This window comes from Podarcis raffonei, chromosome 14 (assembly GCF_027172205.1).
Source record: "Podarcis raffonei isolate rPodRaf1 chromosome 14, rPodRaf1.pri, whole genome shotgun sequence".
Classification (NCBI taxonomy): domain Eukaryota; kingdom Metazoa; phylum Chordata; class Lepidosauria; order Squamata; family Lacertidae; genus Podarcis; species Podarcis raffonei.
Window position 1 is genome coordinate 2364682 of NC_070615.1, and position 24517 is coordinate 2389198.

The following is a 24517-nucleotide window of genomic DNA, read 5'->3' on the forward strand; positions in this document are numbered from 1 at the left end:
ACGGTCCAGAAGGATGTTATGGTTGATTGTATCAAAGGCCGCTGAGAGATCCAGCAGAACTAGGAAACAGCTCTCACCTTTGTCCCTAGCCCGCCGGAGATCATCAACCAGCGCGACCAAGGCAGTTTCAGTCCCATGAAGAGGCCTGAATCCCAACTGGAAGGGATCCAAATGGTCCGCATCCTCCAGGCGTGCTTGGAGTTGTTTGGCAACCACCCGCTCAATCACCTTGCCCAAGAATGGTAAATTTGAGACTGGGCGATAGTTGGCCAAATTGGCTGGGTCTAAAGATGTTTTTTTAAGAAGCGGTTTAATGACCGCCTCTTTCAGCGGGTCTGGGAAGGCTCCCTCACAGAGGGAAGCATTCACCACCCCGCAGAGCCCATCGCCCAGCCCTTCCCGGCTCGCTTTTATCAGCCAGGATGGGCAAGGATCAAGGAGACAGGTGGTCGGTTTCACTTGTCCAAGCAGCCTGTCCACATTCTTGGAGGTAACAGATTGGAATTGATCCCATGTAACAGGACTAGACATAGGAACACCCTGGTTTTGCCTGGCTGAAATAGAGCCCACTGCCCAAAGATGGAAGTCCAACTCACTGCTCTGCCTGCTTTTGCTTCTGACCACACCTACTTTGGCCTCTGGCAGTGGCCACCTCTGTTCTGCAGACCCTGGAAGGCTGCCCATGACAAAGGGTGGTCATTGGACAGAAAAAGGTTCTGCTTAGCAGCAGCAGAAAACAAGTTCAGAAAATGTACCTAGGCTTGGTTAGTACAGGGTATGAGGACAAAGGATTTAGGCCTGTGTGGTGTTCAGAACAGGGTTTCTTCCTTTTAAAAATGCTGTCATTTCTCTCCAACAGGGTAACGCCATCCTCTGAAAATCCCACTGGCTCTAATTGTAGTATAAGCCAAGGAAAGCCTTCTCTAAGAAGAATAAAAGGGAGAATACATAGAAGCAAAAGCCTCGATAGCCTTGATTTCTGTGAGTTCAATGTAAGTACATGATTTGTCCTACCTTCCTTTTGCTTGGTGTTCCTGAGAATCTCCCCTTAATCAGACAATATGAAAAAGGTTTTCACCTCCTTTTCATTCATTCACAGCATATATCTATCCATATGGTTAAATCAGTGGCTGGTTGTGCATTACGCTTGGTGAATGTGCCTGTGAAAAGTCCCAGCCTCCCAGAGCAGACCTCTCTAGGTTCATGCAAACAGCGGATGAGAAGCTGAAACTGTTTCTGGACTGTACCACTCTAGACTTCAGGAAGGGGGAGCCACATGACTGATTGCTGCTCTGTGGGAGAAAAATATATGACTGGCATACATACATTTACATATAAAAGCATTCACTCATTGGGTACCTCCTTGCAGCGATCTGAAGTGATGAAATCTAGAAGCACTATTGGCTCCTCCTGTGCCATAGCTGCATGCAGGATGTTGCTTCTTGCTCCACTGAGGCAAAAAAGCACCTGCTCAGGCGGAGCTCCCCATCTGAGTTGGAGTTCTCTGACATCTTTGGACAATGCTGTATAATTGCTTACTGATACACAATTTGCAAAATATGTTTTGGTTCCTATGAAACACAGTGACCGTTATAACTGAAATAACATTTGCTTCAATGCTCTTCACAAGCATTGAAAGAAAGAGATAGCAGGCTTTTTCTGAAACTTTGTGGTTGTTAATTAGCAAAAATTAACAACCCTTTAGGTTACAGTGACATGCCTAGACATTATACTCAGCAGAAAAATACTCAGTTTGGTCACAAATATTTTAATAATGCCTGTTGGCTATCGTTGCAGTCAATTTCATCAGAAAACTTTGTTTTGATTTGGAATGCACATGCTTAACATCACATAGCCAAAGTTAGCAGCAAATATATATTTGTTATTTTTCTCTGCTGAAGTTTTCTAGGTGTGAAAATGGGGCTTCCTTTTCAGTTTAGAGGCAAGTAAGAGGTGACCTGTGATCCTTGGATGAAGTGTGGTGTAGAAATGTAATGAATAAAATAAAATGTATTATATTATGTATGGGGTAGAGAAAGTGAATAGAGAGAGTTTTTTCTTCTTTGCTCCTAATACTTGAACTCGTAGACATCCAAAAAAGGTAAATGTTGGAAGATGCAGGACAGATAAAAGAAATGACTTCTTCAGGCAGCATGTAGCTGAACTCTGGAACTTGCTCCCTTTGGGGGCTGTGATGGCTTTATCTAAGGATGGGACAAATTCATGGAGGAGAAGCCTAGCAGTGGCTACTAGCCAGGATGGCCACTTTCTACCTCCACTATCAGGCAGTAATGTTTCTAAATAGCAGGAGGGGAGCGTGCTGCTTGGGGCATCCCTGGCTGACCACTGTGGGAACAGGCTGCTGGACCATGTGGGCCATGGGCCTGATCCAGGAGGCTCTTCATGCTCTAGGTTTAACCCCAGCAACTGACTCAGGGACCAAAGACCTCTGGAATACATCATTCAGATACAAGTTTAGGTAATGGCCCAGAAAGTGGGAAAATCCTACGGAAGGCAAAGAGCAGCTTAGGGGAAACACAATTTTCACTGGGAAAACAGGGGCAACAGGTTAAAACAAAAACAAAAAAACTTTCACCCATTTCAACAGTCTTGATCCAAACCTCTTTCTGACCCTATTTGACTCATTTTCTTTCAGATGGGGGTTCCAATCTCAGATATCCCTCATCTTGTCTAGTATATTCCACAGAACAAACTAGGATGATACAAGAGCAGGCAAGGGCCAAACTATATGTCATCAGGGGCAATTTTCAGCTGCAAAATTATGTGCATGCTAACACACACACACACACACACACACACACAAACGTAACATGTAGTTTGGTCCTCAATCTCAGTGGTAAGAGGTTGTCCAGGGGTAAAGACAGTCTATTTCAATACTGAACTGGAATCCAAAGGCCTGAGAATCGTATGTGAACTATCCATGTAGAAGACACTAAAGTTTAAAGGGAGCCAGGAAAGAAACACTTAAATGTAGATAAGTGAGGAGGCATTGGATCTGATTTTCATTTCTCTTGGACAATTTTTGCTCCTTCCTGGTGATGTACAAGGCTCCTTTTAGGTGGACCCAAAGATAGGAGTTCGCTCCCCACCTTGTCTCTTCTGAGATTTGAATCAGGCACCTTGGATGAAGAAGAACTTTAATTTGCATACAATGAAAAGGTGATGAAAGCTGCAGATGTGGTTCAAACTCAGGTGAATTGAATTTGTGCTGTAAAAAAACGGATCGCTTGTGACAGATGAGAAGGAATACAGAATCTCAGGGCTTGCAAATTGCTTAAAATCAAACTGTTGTTGTTGTTGTTATCAGGTAGGAGAGGAGGATAACCAAACTGATCCTGCCTGGATGTTCATGGACCAAGGAAAAAGGAGGGTTTCTACAGGCAGACATGCTGCATTTGCCAGACATCATGGAAACCCACCTCAACATTTCCACCCCCAAGCAGACGTGCATTCATGTGCATGTGCACTTTCCCCCCAAAACGCAGGCATGCCCAACTCACACACAGAAGCACTTGCACACATTCACATGCCACATTTGTACACATATCCCAAGGACACACACACACACACACACACACCCAATGTGGAGAGGGGAAGGGAACATTATGCTTGTCTTCCTCCACTCCAGGAAAACTTGCACCATAAAATTTGGGGACTTGGCTTGATCCAAGGGAAGCAAACAGCCAATCACTTGATTCCTTTTGAGTCCAACTTTTTTGTGGTGATGGAAACCCACTCCATCTCCCCACCCAATATGTCTTTCTCTCCCACGCCCCATGTATACTCTTCAGTTTCCTGGTACTGGCAGGTGTGGGCACATGTCTTAGTTGCTGGCCATTGAGGGGATTAGTAGGAGTGGGAGGTGTCAGGTGAATCTGTCACTCTGCTTCTTGGCTCACCTGAATATTTAGTGCTATGTGCCCTTTGAAGTTGTGTGTGAAGTGGTATGTGGGGCAAATAGGTCTATGATATTCGAGTTACCTTTCTGTGTTGTCGGTTTGGCTGCAAAACACAGTCTGTCTTACCCGTCTTGAAACCGGATCTTTCAACTAGGCTTATGTATGCTGAATTTTGAAGAGCTGTGCTTTGGGTGCGACAACCCTAACCCTAACCACCTTCTAACTGAGTGAAAATGTGTTTCCATAGGTTAAAGCAAAGTGACTACAGTGGACGCTCGGGTTGCAAACGTGATCCATGCGGGATGCACGTTCGCAACCTGCAGTGTTCGCAACCCGCGTCTGTGCAGGCGCGGGTTGCAATTTAGTGCTTCTGCGCATGTGCAACCACTGAAACCCAGAAGTAACCTGTTCCAGTACTTCCGGGTTTCGGTGGTCCGCAACCCGAAAAAGCACAACCTGAAGCGGCTGTAACCCGAGGTACTTTGAAGCAGTTCCATTAAAATTTGGGAGCAGAGCACTGTGTTAGATCAATAGAAATGCCTTGCTCACTACTACTCCAGATTCCCTGTTGTGTACTTGTGTGCAATGTTAGAAACTCAGACATACATATGCAAGGCGCCAAATGGCTCCTTAAACCAGGGTTACAGATGGCAAAATGGAATGCCTAGTTGCCATTTTTCATCCAAACACATTTTCAATATGACTTTTTGGTTCCTGAAATTCATTCTGATTGTGCAGATAAAATATGACAGACAGAATTCTACAGGATGTGTTGTTAGTGTGTGAATACAGGCAAGATCCAAGGATCCGCAGGCAGGCACCTCCAGATGGTGGAGACGTCAGGCACCATCCTGGCAAACGGGCATTTTCACTCGGTCGCAAGTGGCCAATGACCAGGTGCAAAATACACCTGGCACATTTCGAACTCTGCTTGTGTGTGATGCATGCCTCTGCAAACCCTTGCTCCTTGTGTGGTGATCTGCCTCTGATGAAATATTTGAAGCACCTTGCTGTACCAAAAGATTGCAATATTTTTAAGAACCCTATTTGTCTGGGGTTAATGTTCTCATGAAATTTTCCTCTAAGATACATGGTGTGCCCCCCCCCCACTTCTTTGGCACAAAGGACTCAGAAAGCTCAGTTTCGCCGTTGTATCCAGCTCAGTGGTGCTCCTTCTCTCTCAGAGCTTGCCTGTCAGAGCAAAGGGTGAACAGAGAGTGGAAAGCAGGGCGGGCGGGATAGGAAGTGCGATGTGCAGCACATCAAAAGTGCTACCTGTGTGCCAGCAACTTTATGTAACACAAACCATCAGCTTGAACAATTGTATTTGACATCATGGACTTCTTTCTTTTTTGCTGTGAGTTTATATATTGGCCTCATCCCTGGGTTGTTCCTAAAATGTGACTGTGCTTCAGAGCTGTGTCATTAAGCTCTGTGCTGTGAAAGAGTTTTGCAATGGCAATGGTGACCCTGTTTTGCCGCCTATTCTAGTTAGGTTGAGGCTGTGTGTTGTTATCTTGATAGTGGTTAACACCTTGTTTGCTTGATGTCTCCTGGTGTCCTTTACCTGAGGAATGTGAGATTTTGTTCTAGGAGTTTTTTGTGGGGTGGAGCAGACGTTTGGTGTTAATCTCTAGGGCTAGAAAACTTAACATGTAGAGCATCCCTAGGACTGCTTCTGTATTTGAAATCCTTCTAGTCTGCAAAGAGACTGTCTCCTTTCCCACCTTTCTTCTCAACAGCCACACACATGCTAGTGGTCCTGTTCCCCAGGGGTGGTCATCATTTTCTGGTACCTCTCTCTTTTCCAGCTCCCTGTCAGTGGAGCATCCTTCCACCTGACATCCAGCTCTCTTCTTAAGGCACCTCTGCTCACCCTGCCTCAACCCAAGAGAAGTTCCTTCCCTTTTCCTAACCATTCATTTCCTCCTCAATGTGTCTCTCTCTTCACCTTTAGAATCTAAACCTGTAAATATGGCCCATTATTTCTGACCCTCATACAGTGCTTACTCATGTGTTAGGGTCCTCAACCAAGTGTGGTCTGGTGGACTGGAGGATCCCACGTTCAAATCCCCACTCTGCCAGGAAGCTTACTGGGTGAAGGATCATAGAATTGTAGAGCTGTAAGGGACCCAAGGGGCATCTAGTCCAACTCCCTGCGATCCAGGAATCTCAGTTAAAGCACCCATGGCAGATGGCCACCCACCCTCTGCTTAAAAACCTCCCATGAAGGAGCATCCACCACCTCCCAAGGGTGACTGTTCCACTGTTGAACCGCTCTTCCTGTCAGAAAGTTTTTCCGTATGTTTAGTCTCCTTTCTTGCAACTTGAAGCCATTGATTCGAGTCCTACCCTCCAGAGTGGGAGAAAACAAGCTTGCTCCATCTTCCATGTGACAGATATTTGCAGGTAGCTATCATATCTCCTCTCTTTCCCAGGCTAAACATACCCAGCTCCTTCAACCACTCCTCATAAGTCTTGGTTTCCAGGCTCTTGGCCATCTTGGTTGACCTCCTTTAAAAAATTATTATTGTCACATAATAGCCATTACGTACAACTGAAATGTGCAATAGCAGGGTGTTCCATATACAAAGCAAGCAAACAATAAATAACAAGAGAAAGAAATATTTCCCAAGCTTGTGTGGATGGATGGTGAATGTTGAGCATCTAAGTCCAACACGTGGGAAATAAAACCCCAGCAGATGACATAAAAGCATTCTGGATCCTTCATCACTTTGGAGACACACAGTTTAGCTGTTATTTTTCCTTCAGCAGCCAAAGTCTATAAGTTCTTACAGATAAATGTAGACTTTTTCCCAAGGTTTTCCATTGCTGGGCTATTGAAATCCTAGCTGCAGCTAACACCTGTTCTTTAGAGTGACAGATAATTGTGTTATTAGGGATGGGTGAATTTATCAATTTTGGTGCCTCATAGTTTCATACATTGAGTTTAGTTAGTTTTGTTGTTGTTGTTTAGTCGTTTAGTCGTGTCCGACTCTTCGTGACCCCATGGACCAGAGCACGCCAGGCACCTCTGTCCTCCACTACCTCCCGCAGTTTGGTCAAACTCATGCTGGTAACCTCGAAAACACTATCCAACCATCTCATCCTCTGTTGCCCCCTTCTCCTTGTGCCCTCCATCTTTCCCAGCATCAGTGTCTTCTCCAGGGAGTCTTCTCTTCTCATGAGGTGGCCAAAGTACTGGAGCCTCAGCTTCACGATCTGTCCTTCCAGTGAGCACTCAGGGCTGATTTCCTTAAGAATGGATGCGTTTGATCTTCTTGCAGTCCATGGGACTCTCAAGAGTCTTCTCCAGCACCATAATTCAAAAGCATCAATTCTTCGGCGATCAGCCTTCTTTATGGTCCAGCTCTCACTTCCATACATCACTACTGGGAAAACCATGGCTTTAACGGACCTTTGTTGTCAAGGTGACGTCTCTACTTCTCAAGATGCTATCTAGGCCTGTCATTGCCCTTCTCCCAAGAAGCAGGCGTCTTTTAATTTCGTGGCTGCTGTCACCATCTGCAGTGATCATGGAGCCCAAGAAAGTAAAATCTCTCACTGCCTCCATTTCTTCCCCTTCTATTTGCCAGGTGATGGGACCAGTGGCCATGATCTTCGTTTTTTTGATGTTGAGCTTCAGACCATATTTTGCGCTCTCCTCTTTCACCCTCATTAAAAGGTTCTTTAATTCCTCCTCACTTTCTGCCATCAAGGTTGTGTCATCTACATATCTGAGGTTGTTGATATTTCTTCCGGCAATCTTAATTGCAGCTTGGGATTCATCCAGCCCAGCCTTTCGCATGATGTATTCTGCATATAAATTAAATAAGCAGAGAGATAAAATACAGCCTTGTCGTACTCCTTTCCCAATTTTGAACCAATCAGTTGTTCCATATCCAGTTCTAACTGTAGCTTCTTGTCCCACATAGAGATTTCTCAGGAGACAGATGAGGTGATCAGGCACTCCCATTTCTTTAAGAACTTGCCATAGTTTGCTGTGGTCGACACAGTCAAAGGCTTTTGCATAGTCAATGAAGCAGAAGTAGATGTCTTTCTGGAACTCTCTAGCTTTCTCCATAATCCAGCGCATGTTTCCAATTTGGTCTCTGATTCCTCTGCCTCTTCTAAATCCAGCTTGCACTTCTGGGAGTTCTTGATCCACATACTGCTTGAGCCTTCCTTGTAGAATTTTAAGCACAACCTTGCTAGCGTGTGAAATGAGTGCAATTGTGCGGTAGTTGGAACATTCTTTGGCACTGCCCTTCTTTGGGATTGGGATGTAGACTGATCTTCTCCAATCTTCTGGCCACTGCTGAGTTTTCCAAATTTGTTGGCATATTGAGTGTAGCACCTTAACAGCATCATCTTTTAAAATTTTAAATAGTTCAGCTGGAATACCATCACTTCCACTGGCCTTGTTATTTGCAGTGCTTTCTAAGGCCCATTTGGCTTCACTTTCCAGGATGTCTGGCTCAAGGTCAGCAACCACACTACCTGGGGTGCACGAGACATCCATATCTTTCTGGTATAATTCCTCTGTGTATTCTTGCCACCTCTTCTTGATGTCTTCTGCTTCTGTTAGGTCCTTACCACTTTTGTCCTTTATTATGGTAATCTTTGTACGAAATGTTCCTTTCATATCTCCAATTTTCTTGAACAGATCTCTGGTTCTTCCCATTCTGTTGTTTTCCTCTATTTGTTTGCATTGCTCGTTTAAGAAGGCCTTCTTGTCTCTCCTTGCTATTCTTTGGAAATCTGCATTCAATTTCCTGTATCTTTCACTATCTCCCTCGCATTTTGCTTGCCTTCTCTCCCCCGCTATTTGTAAGGCCTCATTGGACAGCCACTTTGCTTTCTTGCATTTCCTTTTCATTGGGATGATTTTCGTTGCTGCCTCCTGTACAATGTTACGAGCCTCCATCCATAGTTCTTCAGGCACTCTGTCCACCAAATCTAAATCCTTAAACCTGTTCCTCACTTCCACTGTGTATTCATAAGGGATTTGACTTAGATTGTATCTTACCGGCCCAGTGGTTTTTCCTACTTTCTTCAGTTTAAGCTTGAATTTTGCTATAAGAAGCTGATGATCTGAGCCACAGTCAGCTCCAGGTCTTGTTTTTGCTGACTGTATAGAGCTTCTCCATCTTTGGCTGCAGAGAATATAATCAATCTGATTTTTAGTTAGTTAATATGTCAATTTCAGTTTTTCTCAGTTTTTCATTTTTCCAGTTTCCAGTTCAATTCTCCACATTTCCACATCAGATTTTAAAAAAACTAAAATGAAAAAACACTGGCATTTTAGTGCAAGTTTCTCCCAGTATACAAGTTTTTGCATGCAAATTTTCCTGTTGTATACATTTTGCAAAGCAATTTCCCCTCATGTAATGCACATTTGTGTATTATTTTAATAAATGTCTGCATTTATATGCACACTTTATCCTGGTATATACATTACCTGACTGGAAAACAGAACTGCAAAATTTGGAGAAGTGTGAATTTCAAAGAATGGCTGGTTTTTGGTTCATGTAACATTTTGGAATGTGTGAATTCAGTTAGTCTGTTTTCAAGTGCAAACAGTTGTTGAGCTTTTTTGGGGAGAGGACGACCAAAACCTGGGGAGGCTTCAGCAAAGTTGATCGAACACGGACGCACCGTTATCAACCGGTGATGCCTAGATCTATCTTTCATTTCAATTGGAACCAGTGAAGGCAGTGAATGTCTTGTTTAAGTGTCTGGAGGCAGTTGGAGGTTGGATGGTGGTCAATGGATTAAGGTTGAAACCCAGCAAGACAGAAGTACTGTTTCTGGGGGACAGGAGGCAGGCAGGTGTGGGGTTCTGAATGAGGTTCTGAATGAGGTTACCTTGCCCCTGAAACACCAGGTGTGCAGCCTTGGGCTCATTTTGGACTCACAGCTGTCCATGGAAGTGCAGATCAATTCTGTGTCTAGGTACAGAGGCTGCAACCCTACCTGCCCGCAGACTTTCTTGCCAGAGTGGTGCATGCTCTAGTTATCTCCCGCTTGGACTACTGCAATGCGCTCTACGTGGGGCTACCTTTGAAACTACAGACCCAGAAACTACAACTAATGCAGAATGTGGCAGCTAGACTGGTGACTGGGGGTGGCCGCCAGGACCACATAACACAGGTCCTGAAAGACCTATTTTGGCTCCCAGCACGTTTCCCAGCACAATTCAAAGTGTTGGTGCTGACCTTGAAAGCCCTAAACGGCCTCAGCCCAGTATACCTGAAGGAGCATCTCCACCCCCATCGTTCAGCCCGGACACTGAGGTCCAGCTCCGAGGGCCTTCTGGCAGTTTCCTCACTGCGAGAAGTGAAGCTACAGGGAACCAGGCAGAGGCCCTTCTGGGTGGTGGTGCCTGCCCTGTGGAATGCCCTCCCATCAGATGTCAAGGAAATAAACAACTATCTGACTTTTATAAGACATCTGAAGGCAGCCCTGTTTAGGGAAGTTTTTAATGTTTGATGTTTTATTGTGTTTAATATTCTATTTGGAGCTGCCCAGAGTGACTGAGGAAACCCAGTCAGATGGGTGGGGTACAAATAATAAAACATATTATTATCATTACTATCATTATCACTAAAAAAATTATCCCACCATTCCTCCCAAAGAACCCCCAGCAGCAAAATGTTTAAACAGTACAGTTTAAAATCAATTTTTAAGTACTTCTTTATTTTTTAAAAAAACATCTAAAAACATTTAAACCATCTAAAGCACTTCTTAAAATTCAGGCTGAAGGTGTCCTCAAGCATGTCTGAGGCCCATAGGCAGCCTTCCCCAACTTGGTGCCCTCCACATGTTTTGGATTTCCATCAGCCTCTTCCCAGCCAGCCCAGCTTTGTAGCCCCAAACATCTAGAGAACGCCGGGTCAGAGAAAGGTTCTACTAGAGCATCGCCTAATAGTCTGCTGGTCCACACATTTCTTTTCTTTTTTTATAAAATATTTATTAAAGTTTTACAAAATGAAAAAAGAAAAAGAAAAATACAAATAAAAAACAGTTCCATCTTTCCATTACATTCTTTCATTTACTTAATTTCCGGACCTCCTCTATCCTCCCTTTTTGTATTCCAGTTTAATTTGTCAGTTCAGCAAATCCTTCCCCTCTTTGCTTATCCTAATCTTTACTGCTGGTCCACACATTTCATCCAGCTTCATATAGAAGCTGCCTTACACCAACTCAGACCGTTGGTCCATCTAGCCAGCATTGTCTGCCCTGACTGGCAGCAGCTCTCTGGGGTTTCAGGAAGGGAACTTTCTCAGTCCCACTGTGACTTGAACCTGGGACCTTCTGCATTCAAAGCAGCTGCTCTGCCATGGAGCCACGGCCCTTCCTTCGCATCAGCTGGTCAAGGGAGCAGAAACTGATATGGCAAAGTTCAGAGAGAGAGCGCAAGACCTCCTCCTTGGCATGCAGAGGATCTGAAGGAGAAGTGAGTGATATGGGCACAGTGGAGATCTTGGGGAAGGGAACTGATTTTGTGTGTGTCTGTTCATAGGCAAGGGAAAGAACAGCCCTGAAAATCAGGGTTCATTTAATAAAAATCAATCTAACCTAATGCATAGAATTGTGTGTTTCAGCATCTTAGCAGTGAGAAACATTGGCCTCCAGTCCTTTGGGAAGAGATACATAAATAAGATCAAAGCCAAGCAGAAAGTGGCTCAGAATTAAAAGGTTTAAAAAAACCTTAAACGACAAGAGACATGCTCACTTTCCCTCTTAATCTGCAAATTTTAATTATCTGTAAGTTTTAACTACAAGTGTTTGGTACTTTGCTGTTAATTAGGATTCAGTGGTACATTCTAAAAGCCTAAAAATAGCATTTTACTGTTAGAAAGGGAGAAAGACGAGCTTTTTACCTTGACAACTGCATGTACAAAAATGTTATTGTAAATGATAAACCTGCGCAAACTATTTTCAGCACCATCTGCCGCTGATTGTGCTTATGAATCTGATTTAATTAAGGGCTTTGGTCTCTTGCTGGAGACTTCTGCTCCAATTTGCTTTCCTGTTGCTGGGAAGTGACAGATAGAGACGTGATGAGTTTTATTGGGCCCTTGGCTGCTCAGAGTGTGGTAAGCTTTAGGTTTTCACAGAGCTCTTGGTTAGAATATGGGAGCTCTCATAGGCTAGCACATAGGCCTAACATTCTTCCCTTGTAGATTTCCACCCACAATGCTCCTCTTCTCCTCAGCAAGGGCTCACAGGGAAGTTACGTTGGTTAGCAAATGGCAACAGCAACCCGCTTCCCCAAGCAGTGAGGCATTTCAGGGTCAGGTTGCTTTAGGCGAGAGAACCCTGGAGACGTCCAGTATCTTTGTAATATCTCTTTTTTTGACAAATGTGGAAATGGAGGATCTGGGGAGGGGAAATCATTCCTACATAGGGAACACAACTACAGACCCCACATCTGATTCCCAGAGAAAACAACTGCTCAGACCACATGCCCTGTGATCCTTCCCTGACTGCCTGAAGTCCAGCTAAACTCAAGTGAAAAACTCTCAGCTTCTGTATCTGTTTCTGCCCAAACCACATGTTGTCAGAGGCCACGAGAGGCCGGGCACAAGCCCATCACTGCTGATGCTCCTGAAGTCTTGCAGTGATAAGGCGGGTTCTTGAGCTGGGGTTCCAATGTGGCAGATCACTCCACTGCCTTTCATCTCCATTCCTTTTGATGGCTGGAGCCCTTTTAACTGTCTTTCAGTCTTCGTGGAAGAGAATCACATTGCAACATGTTGTTACCGTGCAGCAGTAAAGTACTGCTATTTACCATATCCATAGGGACAAGTGGGTGGGCCCTTTCTCACCTCACCTGGCAGTACGCCACAACATCCTTAGATGGAGAACAACCAGCCAAGGGAGGCTGTGTAGGTGAGTTGTGTGAGTTTTTGCAGATGCTGGAAGCTGGAGACTCACAGAAGCATGTCTTAATTTGTTCTGGACTTATGAGTTTGCCTGGAACCCAAATGGAAAAGCAAGTTTTACTAGAGTGTAAAAATTGTGACTCCCTCCATCCTATGCTCAGGAAGGAACCCAAACCTATAACAATATTAAAAACAAAACAAAACCCATAGCTCACATTCAGAGCAATCCTATAGTGCATGCAATGGGTTTGTTTATGTGGCTCCAGAAGGACCCCTTTGTGCAAAAGTGACCACTACAATCTTAATTAAGGAGTGCAAGAGCAAGGCTACTTTTGTGATTGTTGCCCAGTTAATGAAAGAACTCTGTCATTCTCACTTGTGCTAATTGTTCTGCTGCAGTCAGGAACTGTGGAACCTCACCCAGGATGCAGGTGCCCCTGCATGTATTATGACAGGGGTCAGCAACCTTTTTCAGCTGTGGGCCGGTCCACTGTCCTTCAGACCATGTGGGGAGCCAGACTATATGGGGGGGGGGGTTTGAACAAATTCCTATGCCCCACAAATAACCCAGAGGTACATTTTAAATAAAAGGGCACATTCTACTCATGTAAAAATACACTGATTCCCAGACCATGCGCAGGCCGGATTTAGAAGGTGATTGGGCCAGATCTGGCCCCCGGACCTTAGTTTGTCTACCCATGTATTATGCTTTGCTGCTTCCAGAATTATGAGTTTCACTCCTTTGCCATTGCAGCACAGGGCTCTTCTTTTGATTTGTGTTTTAAGGCCGTTTTTCGTATTAACTTTTCTTGAAGGCATGTGATGACAACCTTATGTCTGTTTCTAATCTCTCAGTAGGATGCTATTTAAATTTAGAATGTGCCCTGAAGAATCACCTCCTTTCCCCCCTTCTTCTTCTTTGCCAGTGCATGATCCCCAACCCACAGGGGCTGCTGTAGCTGTAATTAAAATCAGCCGTGGAAAAAACAGGCAAATGAAACAAACAGCAGCCTGTGTGGCTTATGCCATGCATCCCATAATGGGCTGCTGAACTAGGGGATATTTTTATTGAAGGGAGATGGCTCTATGGCAGCCTCTATTTCATAAGAAGTTTCCCATCCAAGTTTTTATCTTTGCTTTGAGTCTTTTCCTGGGCCTTTTAAATTATTATGACATAATAATCAAATAATTAAATGGCTTTCCCCCTTCAGTCTGACCCTTGTAGTTTGGAAAACTAGTGTTTGAATTGTGTTTGTTTCATTCTTCATAGGTTTTTCATAGGTTTCTACTGTTATATATTGTATTTTAATTGCTGCCTTTGTTTTGTGGGTTGTTTTGTGGTTGTGGGGAGGCTATCAAGTTAACAAGTAAATAAGCAATACAATAAAAATATTACATACAGTGTTTGTTTTAAAAAGTAGTAATCCCCTCCTGTCCATTTCTACTCTATATCAGTGTAAGCTTTTATACAATTTCCAGTTTGGAATTTTTGTTTGCATCCAGACCTATCCAGTATTAGAAACTGAGATATGAAAGCTAGGAGCTAAATGGCACCTTAAGCCTGGGTTATGGGCGCCACAAACAGAATGTCTAGGCATGCTTTTTTATAGCAAGGATACAAAGCTGAAAATGAATGAACTGCAGCTAAAATCTTATGTTTGTTTCTCACATGGTCTAGTCCTCATCTGAAGACTGCAAAAAACAAAGCCATGTTTCACCTGCCCACCCCCCTTAATATTTTAAAGAGGGTCCCTTCTCCAGTCTTTAGTGAGTGGCTAGAAGTGGGGAGGCAGAAAAAGGTCCTCCTTTCCTTCCACTCTGCAGACAAGCTCTGGATTCTCCCTACACCCCCCTTCCTTCATATAAATATATATTTTTGGCACCACAATTAACACATATTACAGGCCTATACAACTGATGGCAGAAACACCCACCTTGAGTGTCCAGTTCACAAACCTAAGACTTCAATGTCTTTCAGCGATCCTACTCCAACGTTTGTTTTGATGAGGTAGATAACACTTTAACATGCACTACTTAAACCAAACCTATTTAAGCCAATCCAAGGCCACAGAGAGCAACACACTGCCTTTCTGTAAGGCCAGCTGAGAGGTGGAATCTATCAGCTTGCCTGATGCTGCAGTGATCTCTTGGAAGTCCAGCGGGGAGGAATTCTCCTCCCATGCCCTCAGCGCCAGCATTGGCAGTTTTAATCTGGAATCTTAGGCACAGTATTGCACCCAGATCTCAGAAACTGCTTGCTCTAATGAAATTCCCTGTCTCAAAACGTGCCTAGGACAATGGGAGTTTTGAACGCTGGACCTGGCGTATCCCAGTTCACCATCCATTTTATTCAGTTCAAGCCCATTATTTATTATTATTTAAATTTGTATGCCGCGTTTCCATATAAATATGCTCACAGCAGCTCACAACAAAAGAAAAATGCAGATCAATACTTCATTACAATATCAATCAAAACACTTTGATTAAGTGAACAATGTAACATTTTAAAGTCATCATAAAGCAAAGTGTCAATCATTAAAACATATCAATTAACATATCAGTAAAACATTTTGATTAATGACAGGTGTTATAACTGTTCCAATGCAAGTGCATATCAACGATAATATAGGCAACAGCCACTATGTGGCACTAATATGCAAAATGATATGAAAAATTAAAAGTGTATAAAATGTTTCATGGTGGCTAAAAATGGAAAGTGTATATATATATATATAATTATATAAGAGCTAGCACCCATCTAGCTCTAAGAGGCGGCTCGCCCTTTTCTAGCCAAGGGTCACACGGATTCAATGGCAGGGCGTTTGTGTCACGAAGCAGCTCAGGCATCTTCAGAGATGCTCTTGGCAAAATAAGAGTGGGACTGAGCTATACTCCTTCATTATAGAACTTAATAGTAAAACTTCTCAGATCATAACTAGTCTTTGCATTTCCCCCTTGCTAGCTCTGTATTGCAAAAAAGGTGGAACATGTGAATGATTTGCGTGTGAGAAGCAGTGACCCCAGATGGCTTGCTGGGGGTCCATGTGCCAAAGGCCACGGGCAGTGGAGGCTTCCTTTCTCTGCTTTGGTTTCAGTGCTGCTCAGCAGCAGGAAGATGGGGACAAAACTGGAATTGGCTCTGCCCGTCATTGGCTCTGGCGCCACCTACTGTCAGTCTTCCTGCCTTCTGCCCTACAATTCCCAATGAGTGCTCGCAACTGATGGGCACAGCAGGTGGAGATGAAAGGTCAGCACCTGTGTGCAGAAACTAGGGGAGAAGAGATTCCAATGAGGATTTTGCTTGGTAAGAAAAAAGCATATCAGCTAAGGATCCTATTTTGGGAGGAGGTCAGAATCATTGGATTGGACAGACAGTCTGAATAGTTAGACCAGCCTTTTCCAGTCTGGAGCCTTCCTGATTTTTCAAACTACGATTTCAATGCCATGTCCAGTAGTGAGGGACGAGTGGAGTTGTAGTCCAGCAACATCTGAAGGGTCACAGGTTCCCCAACCACAAGCAAGTGACTTAAGGCTTCTCTTGCTGCCTAGAAGTCACTGGTGCAATGGCCTCTGTAGACCTGTTCCTGGTCTCACTTCTGGAGAGCTCCTTTCCTGCCCAGCTGTTAAGAGCAGAGACAGCTGCCGCTGCTGGACAGCTCCCTGGCCTGGCTGGGAAAGCTGCCATCTGACAAGGAGTGAAAAATCAGATCTCTGGGAAGGGAAACTAACACGATCCTCTGAGGGAATGAAGGATTTGAAAGTGGTAGCAGAGGGTAGGGGATGTTTAGACCCTAAAACCTGTATCTGAGGTGCCCTGTGATCAAGAGCCATGACCTTGTGTATTCAGACATGGGATGTCCCCCTGCACCACCCACTTCATCAGTTCAAGCGCACTTTTCTTCCAAGCTAATCGCTGAAGAACCATGAAGGTAGGATCCCAAGGGACTGAGCTGGTTCAGATGCATCACCAAACAATACCTGAGCGAGACTCCTGAACCCTCAGCTTCTCCTTTCTCTCTCCCTCCTCTTTCCCATGGTGAGTCCTATCCTCTTCTCCTGGTTTGAGGCAAACCAAAGGTTTCCATTTTGTCTGAAGCAGCAAACTATGGCTTATTTTGCCCTGCAAATCAGGTTTGGGAACCAGGAGGGAAGAATGGAGGGAGAAAGGAAGTGGGAGAATGTCTGTGAGCGACTTGGGCATGGAACAGAATATTCAAAGTAAAAATAAATAAATCTGAAATAGGTGGAAGGGGCTAAGTTTTTCCCCAGGGCTTGTTTTTAAGCAAACAAGTTACCAGCGTGCTTGTAAACAACAGAGGCCTTGAAATTGAGTGACCTATAAAAGCAGATTTTCTTTTTGAAAAAAACAACCAAAAAACCCCAGAAGATGTAATATTCCCACCTCCATTTGTTTAAGTGACAAATCTGCTCTCTCTCACGTTCAGTCTCATGTATAAAGATCAATAAATAAATTACAGTTTTCATGACCAGGCTGCTAAAAATACAACTTAATCTCTTTTATGTTGAACCAGAATGCTGATTCATACATTACGTGGGATAATATAGCAAATGTTATTTAAAAGAATAGGGTGTTATTGGACTCACCTAACACTGCAGAGAAAGCACTTATCTGTGCAGTTCTACATACAGCCCTTTAAGGTTTTCTAAGTTTTGTTGCATTTTATTGATTCCTTTCAGCATTTGACAGTTTTGCATAAAATGCCCTATTTTAGCCAGCCCCAACCTCTCTCACCACTAAAGGAACACAAGTGAATAGTAAAGAGAACCTGCACAAGCGACGCTGACACAAAACCCCGCACATTCATTAAGTAAAACAGAAACATCGCCACCTGACCCCACCCCACTTACCGTTCCCCCACCTCTTTCCCCCTTTTCTTCCTAATGTAACACTAATGTCTCAACAAATGAAACTGATCTGTAGAAAATGTACCTTGGAAAAAGAGATGTTGCACATACTTTTGTAAACCAATAAATCTTTAATAAAAATATGTTGAAAATAAATAAATGCCCTATTTTACAGATAAATTGTGTGGTTTCAGTGTATGAGTCACAACATACCACCAACTCCCAAGTCCTACATTTAGAGATATCCATTCATAGAAGAATAGAATTGTGGGATTGGAAGGGACCCGAAGGGTCATGTAATCCAACCTCCTTCCCTGAAATGCAGGAATCTCAGCTACAGAACCCCTAACTTCTGTTTAAAATCGCCAATGAAGGAGAGTCCACCACTGTTGAATAGCTCTTCCCATCAGAAAATTCTTCCTGATCTTTAGTCAGAATCTCCTTTCCTGTCATTTGAATTCACTGGTTCATGTTCTACCCTCCGGAGCAGCTGAAAACAAGCTTCCCCCATCATCTGTGTGGCAGTAGGGCATTTCATTTCAGTGGATGATACTTAATTTTTGCAAAATTCTTCAGTGAGGGGTCTTAAAAAATATGTTTTGGAGTTTGAGGAATTCAAATCTGCAATTATGTTTGTGATTGGACAACATTTAGCTTGCTGTGTCTATGCTTAATGAAGAAGCACATAAACTGCTTTCAGGAAACCAAACAATTTTACTTTTACCTTCAGGAAATGCTAAATAATAAATAAATAAAACTAGTAAAATATAATATAACTGCAAGTACTTGGCAATCGTTTTTAATGATTTCTATGCAATTTTACAAACATTTTATTTACCAAGCAAAACTCAATTATATTAATTTAACCAAAATGTCTTTTGAACTCCCAAGTCATGTTACAACTTTTCAGCACCCCTCATTTTTGGAATTTGAAAATTTCAGCACACCCAAATGTGACAGCCTTCGGCTATCTGACAATGGCTACCCTCTCTCCTCTCAGTCTCCTCTTTTCCAGGCTAAACAGACCCAACAGACCCTCAATTGTTCCTCATAAGGTTTGCTTTCCAGACCCTTGGTCATCTTGGTTGTCCTCCCTCTGCACATGGTCCAGCTTGAAAGTTTGTCCAGTGTGTGTGTAAAAATGTATTTTCTGGGTTTGGGTTTTTTTGATCATCCTTCCAATCTCTCCCTATTTTTTCCAATTATTTACTTGCCTCTTCTCCTGGCTGGAGGCAAACAACAAATTGCCCTTTTGTCTGAAGTAGCAAACTATTTTGCCGTGCAAACGAGAGAGGGTGCATGGACAAAACATTCATGAAACAAGAATGATTTTTTTTTTAAGTTCCTAAAAAGTAGTTTTTTAAAAAAATAATTTCCAATTTGTTTGAGAAGGACCCTCTGTTATGTGAAGTATTCTACCATTTGAGTGTCATTTTAAAAATTCTGAATGTGAACTATTAAAGGGGGGGAAATAGAGCTCTCTCCATCTTGGCTTCAAGTTTCAAGCGCCTGGATATTGGAGGCATCCTCCTGGCTCCATGACGGCTGCTCCGAAACAACTGGTTTGGGGATTGCTGACTTAAAAGCTCAGACAGGAAAGCCAACGACACCCCCCGCCACTCCACAAGGCACAAAAGCAGCAATAATAATAATAATAATAATAATAATAATAATAATAATAGATTGTAATGAAGATTATAGTGTCACTAGTATTGCCACGCCGTGTTCTGACATCATTATTAATGCTATCTTGATGCTTTTAAAATGGCTTTTCCTTAAATCCTTTAATACTGTAAATGGGATTAGTTTGGGCTTTATTTATTTATTTAGGGTGCCCAAAGCATTTAGAGGAAATCTGCTGAGGTTGGCTTCTTGTGCAGCTGACGGTTTTTCCACTTATTCAGCGCCTTACCTTGCCCTCCTGAAGGAGAGGCTTCAACAAGCCCAGCCAACAGTGGTCCCAGGTTTTGCCAGCTGGCTTGGGCTTCACTTAAATCGACCAGGATCCAAGTGAAATATGGTCACCCACATCTCTCCCAAGTGACTCTTGTGATGCCAATGATAAAAAAATGATACATACCAAATAAGTCAAGGTTGAGTTTCTGTAATCTCCTCTGTGTCCTGTGGTCGGTTGTGCAAGTAGAATAGGGGTGAAGAAAGATGCCATCCCATCTGAAGTCAGGGCTTGGCTCCTTTGTGGGTCATAATCTACCAGCAGAGGAGCAGGGCTGAAAAATTCTCCTGCTGCTGTATGGTTTGGATTTCTGATTTTGCCAGCAACACCAAGGATTTGTGCCTGGCAAAGTTTCCAAAGCAGCAACATAGCACAAAGAATTGCAGAAAACACCAATATTTTATACCAGCAATAACCAGACAAGAAGGTAAGGACTCTGTACCAGTCTTCCTGCCCCACATCTTCCAGGGGCATCAGGGGCTTTGATCTGGGATTTCATAATTCTTCTTGGGCAGGTTTTAGTGATTCGGAGACCTGTGTTGCCAGACAGGCGCTGTGCTTTCTAGCTAATCCAGAGGCTTCATACTGTCATCCAGTTACAAAGGTTGGTGTTGTGCACCTTTACTATCTTCTGAGCTTGAGAAGGGCTCCTTGGTCTGAAGCCACACAGTCCCTGCCTGATCACTAGCCGTGGTCCCAAATATGGCCCATGGGACTTCTGGTTCAATCAAAGTGAAAGTTGCTTTTGTGAGATGTCTGGGAAACACTACAAGGATTTTTCATGACTTTGAGGCCAAATTAACCATAAGAAAAAACTGCATATTCTGCTGACTCAATCATTCTTTGGAGAGTGACAAAGATATAGGAGGCAGAGTTCAATAATTCACTGAGCTAATCTTTCCAGTTATGCACACAATAATAATGCTAATAGTGTACAGGAAAGACATGATCTAGAAGAGGCCTGGAGAAAGATGCTCCATTCTGTATTCACAAACTGAGTAATGCTCCAGAATGTCTGACACCTTCAGTTTTTCATTTTGTTTTGATAGCAGCAGTGTGACACAATGGTTTGAGAAGTTGATGTCTAGTCCAGCTAGCTTTTTCAATGGTTGACATGTTATTCCCAACCACACATATTGCGAAAACTGGAAGAAAATTAAAAAAACCCCACATATATTATAAAGAATAAAGTTTTGTTTTGAAACTGGCTTTTTCAGATCCCCTCCCCCTCCCCCTCTTGCCTGACCAAAGAAGCAGTGGCTTCCCTCTCCTGCACTTCATGACTTCTGGGATCCTGGGCTGGAGAATACAAACTCCAAAACTGGATCCTGATTTAGTCACTCACAATTGTGATGTGGCATTAGCAGTTGTTAAGAGCAAGGATGGGGAACTTGGTGCCCTTCAGACATTGTGGAACTCCAACTCCTGCTAGCTCCAGCCAGCATGACCAACAACCAGGTGTGGTGAGAGTTGTAGACCAGCAGTATTTGGAGGTTCCTCATCACTAGTTTAGAGAGGACAGGGATTGTTCCACTTGGATCAGGAAGGATGGAGGAGAAATGAGCAGTGATTGTTCATCTGGTTAACTGCTATAACAAATTCAGCAAGTTCTGTTTCCTTTGTGGTTCTCAGCATCTAGGAAGAGAGAAGTAGCGAGTGCTTTCTCTCCAAGTGGGATGTGCTTTCCTGCATCTTGCCACTGCCGCCCAGTGTCATGAACGCAGCTCTCATGCTCTTTTTTGAGTTGATGTTGATTGTTCCTGATCTTTGTCCTTCTAGAGGGAAATGCCTATCAAACTTTGAGATACTGTCAACTGTTATAAAATTCATTGACTTGCACATGTCATTGATGGGGGGAAACCGATTAGGTCATCCAGCTCATCCTCGGCCAATGCAAGATTGCTCCCCATAGCATATTTCCTGTGGTGTTTTGCCCTATCCAGACTAGCTGATGGCACTCCTGGGAAGCCTAGTGGCTGTTGTACTGCTCACAGGGCCACCATATTCCTCTGTGAACTATGACCCAGAAACAATCAAAATCATGACTAATTAGTGATGCAGGCAATGAAGATGGCCTTGGTATCTCATCTCCAAAAGGCATGAATGAATCCTGGCACAGCAGGGGGAAATATCCACCAGCAGTATCCAGAAGGACAGGATGACTGAACAGACTTATCTTGCTATTTCTGAACCGGCAGGCACTCCTTGCCAAGGAGATGAACATCAATGACTAAATCTATTAGTTCAATATAACCACAATTGTCTATTCAAGTTAAGAAAACTTCTGGGAAAATTTTGAGATAACAGAACTCAACCCCCCCCCCCCGTTATCTAACATGCAACTCATTGAACTGTTGCATCTGTTGCTGAAAATATTGTTATGGGTAAAACCACACACAGCATACACACCATTGTTTCTATGGCACCCCATAGGTTTTCTGGTCACTGTAGATTCCCATTCCCCCTCCCACCCAGCTGTCAGCTTTTTCCACTCTCAACATGCGCTTGAGTTCTTCTTACAAGACAGTTTTGGGGTTCCTTCCTACTTTTAGAGGTTTCCCCCTAAATATTTTTTTTACTTTTGCAAACCTCAGCATTCCCTCACGTCTGCCAGTACCTTTGGTATGGGGGTGCTGCTATGCTGTCTACATAAGAGTGGGCACTCTCTACTGAAGCTTAGAAAAAGAATATGACAGCCCTCTCCTTTGGCATGACCAGCCCATAGGGGAAGGCTCTGCTCTCTGTCCCAGGATGGAAAGGGGCTTGGCTGGTGGGTGTGCTGGAGAAGCCCTTCTTTATATGGGTGTCTGTACTCCACAGCACCTTGATCTGGGAGATTTCTGACTGGTTGGTTGGATGGATGGATGGATGGCTGCCTCCCTGCTCCACTTAGATAACAGGCAAAGACTTTTATTGTGGTGGATTTATGTTTTGTGTAAAATTCTTTTTAACGATCGGCTGTTTTATTGTGTGCATGTATGTTTGTTCACTTGTTTAATGACTTTATTGTTATGCAGAAAAGAACAATGGCATTACAGAAGTGAAAATAAAACGTACAGTTGAACATTAACATTGAAATGAGTATCCAGCTGGATATAAAACCCTCCCCCATTATCCATTCATATGCTTTATAATACATGCATTTTTATCAAAAATGCATTAGTTCATACACCATTATACTATCTTTGGTAGCTGCAATGATTTCCACAATGGAAGAGTTCTTGCACTAGCAGATGAGCCAGCGTGGTGTAGTGGTTAAGAGTTGAGTCTCATAATCTGGTGAACCAGGTTCACGTCTCCGCTCCTCCACATGCAGCTGCTGGGTGACCTTGGGCTAGTCACACTTCTTTGAAGTCTCTCAGCCCCACTCACCACACAGAGTGTTTGTTGTGGGGAGGAAGGGAAAGGAGAATGTTACCACTTTGAGACTCCTTAGGGTAGTGATAAAGCAGGATATCAAATCCAAACTCCTCCTCTTCTTTTAAAGTTGTGCAGCAGAGAGCTCTAACACTACACTTGCTTTAGCGCAAACACATTGCGCTACAGATCATGAAATCTCTTGTGCAAGAGCAGCATCCGGCTTATGCATTCTCTTGGGCACCAATGTTCCACTAGTACAAAACTTTAACTTAGCTCTACACTGATACAATCTACATTTTTTTGCCAAGATAAATAAGGTTAGCAGTTCCAAGTTGTCACTTCAGACAAGCACTTTTAAGGTAATCCAGATGGTACCACTTGTTGGAGAACTGTGGATTTTATGTCCAGATATATGTGAGCATTCAGGGTTTCTGGCCAAAGCCCTTGTGTAACTTGACAAGTTGTCTAGAACATGTGAAAGATGTCAGCATTCACGGGTTTGACACTCATTGTGTGAGTGTATGCATTTGTGGTTTGTTTGTTTTTTAAAAAATGTGTTTTTACATTTTTATGTTGATCGTAATACAACTGCCTTGCATGTTAACTGTCAGTGATGGAAAAGTAAGACACATATATGGGGATAAGAAACCCAGAATTAATAAAAGAAGGTGGTATGAACCCCAGAAAATAGGTGTGTCTTCCCAACATAAAGTTATATTATATAGCAAATAAGTTAAGATATATTATAGACGGGATAACAGAACAAGGAGAGTTAGAATGGTTAGAGAGTGGTACACAGGAAATGAGAGAGAAGTTAGTGAATATATTTTTTATCAAACCAAATAGGCAATTGTGGCAGAATATTGAAAATCCGTTATTAAGAAGCATCATTGAGATATGAGTGAAATATAAAGGAAAATTGATACCAGTAAATTCCCCACTAACTCTGGTGGTGATTTAAAGAAGGAAATTGAAAAAGAAGCAAAAGAGAAGAAAATACTTAAAAAAGGATTGGGTGGAGAGAATAAGAAGCAAAGAACAAGTAAGAGAAGCTCTAACAGGAAGTGAAATAACTTGGTTTAACTGTATACAACTGGAGCAACGGACAATGAAGTGGTTAAGGGAAAACAAGAAATGCAAAGAGTATACAAAATTTGAAAAAATGATTATAAAAAGGGGAGCTGAAGAAAATATAGTTATAAAAGGGGAAACCAGTGAAATTTATAAAATATTAGTAGAAATGGAGGGTCAACAAGATCAGTTAAAAGAGGTATGGGAAAAGGAGACAGCAGAGCAGATAAAGCTGGGGAGAAATATGGGAGAAACACACTCTGAAAATGTTGTCTAACAGGATAAAAGAACATTACTACAAGTTAGGATGAAAATGGTACTTAACACCAGTAAGACTAAATCAAATAAACAAGGAGGTGATGCCAGGAAACTGGAACTTATGTTCACATGTGTAACTACAGTGGTACCTCGGGTTACAGACGCTTCAGCTTACAGACTCCGCTAACCCAGAAATA

The 24517-nt window shown here is 43.0% G+C and overlaps 1 protein-coding gene across 8 annotated transcripts in view; it reads left to right on the forward strand.

Moving 5' to 3' along the window:
• TJP1 (tight junction protein 1) overlaps nucleotides 1–24517 on the forward strand; it is a 330457-nt gene that overhangs the window by 63344 nt on the left and 242596 nt on the right. For all 8 annotated transcript variants that reach the window (XM_053365517.1, XM_053365518.1, XM_053365519.1 and 5 more), the window contains one exon: nucleotides 860–992. In XM_053365517.1, coding sequence (XP_053221492.1) covers nucleotides 860–992 — 133 coding nt within the window. The remainder of the gene's footprint in view (nucleotides 1–859; nucleotides 993–24517) is intronic.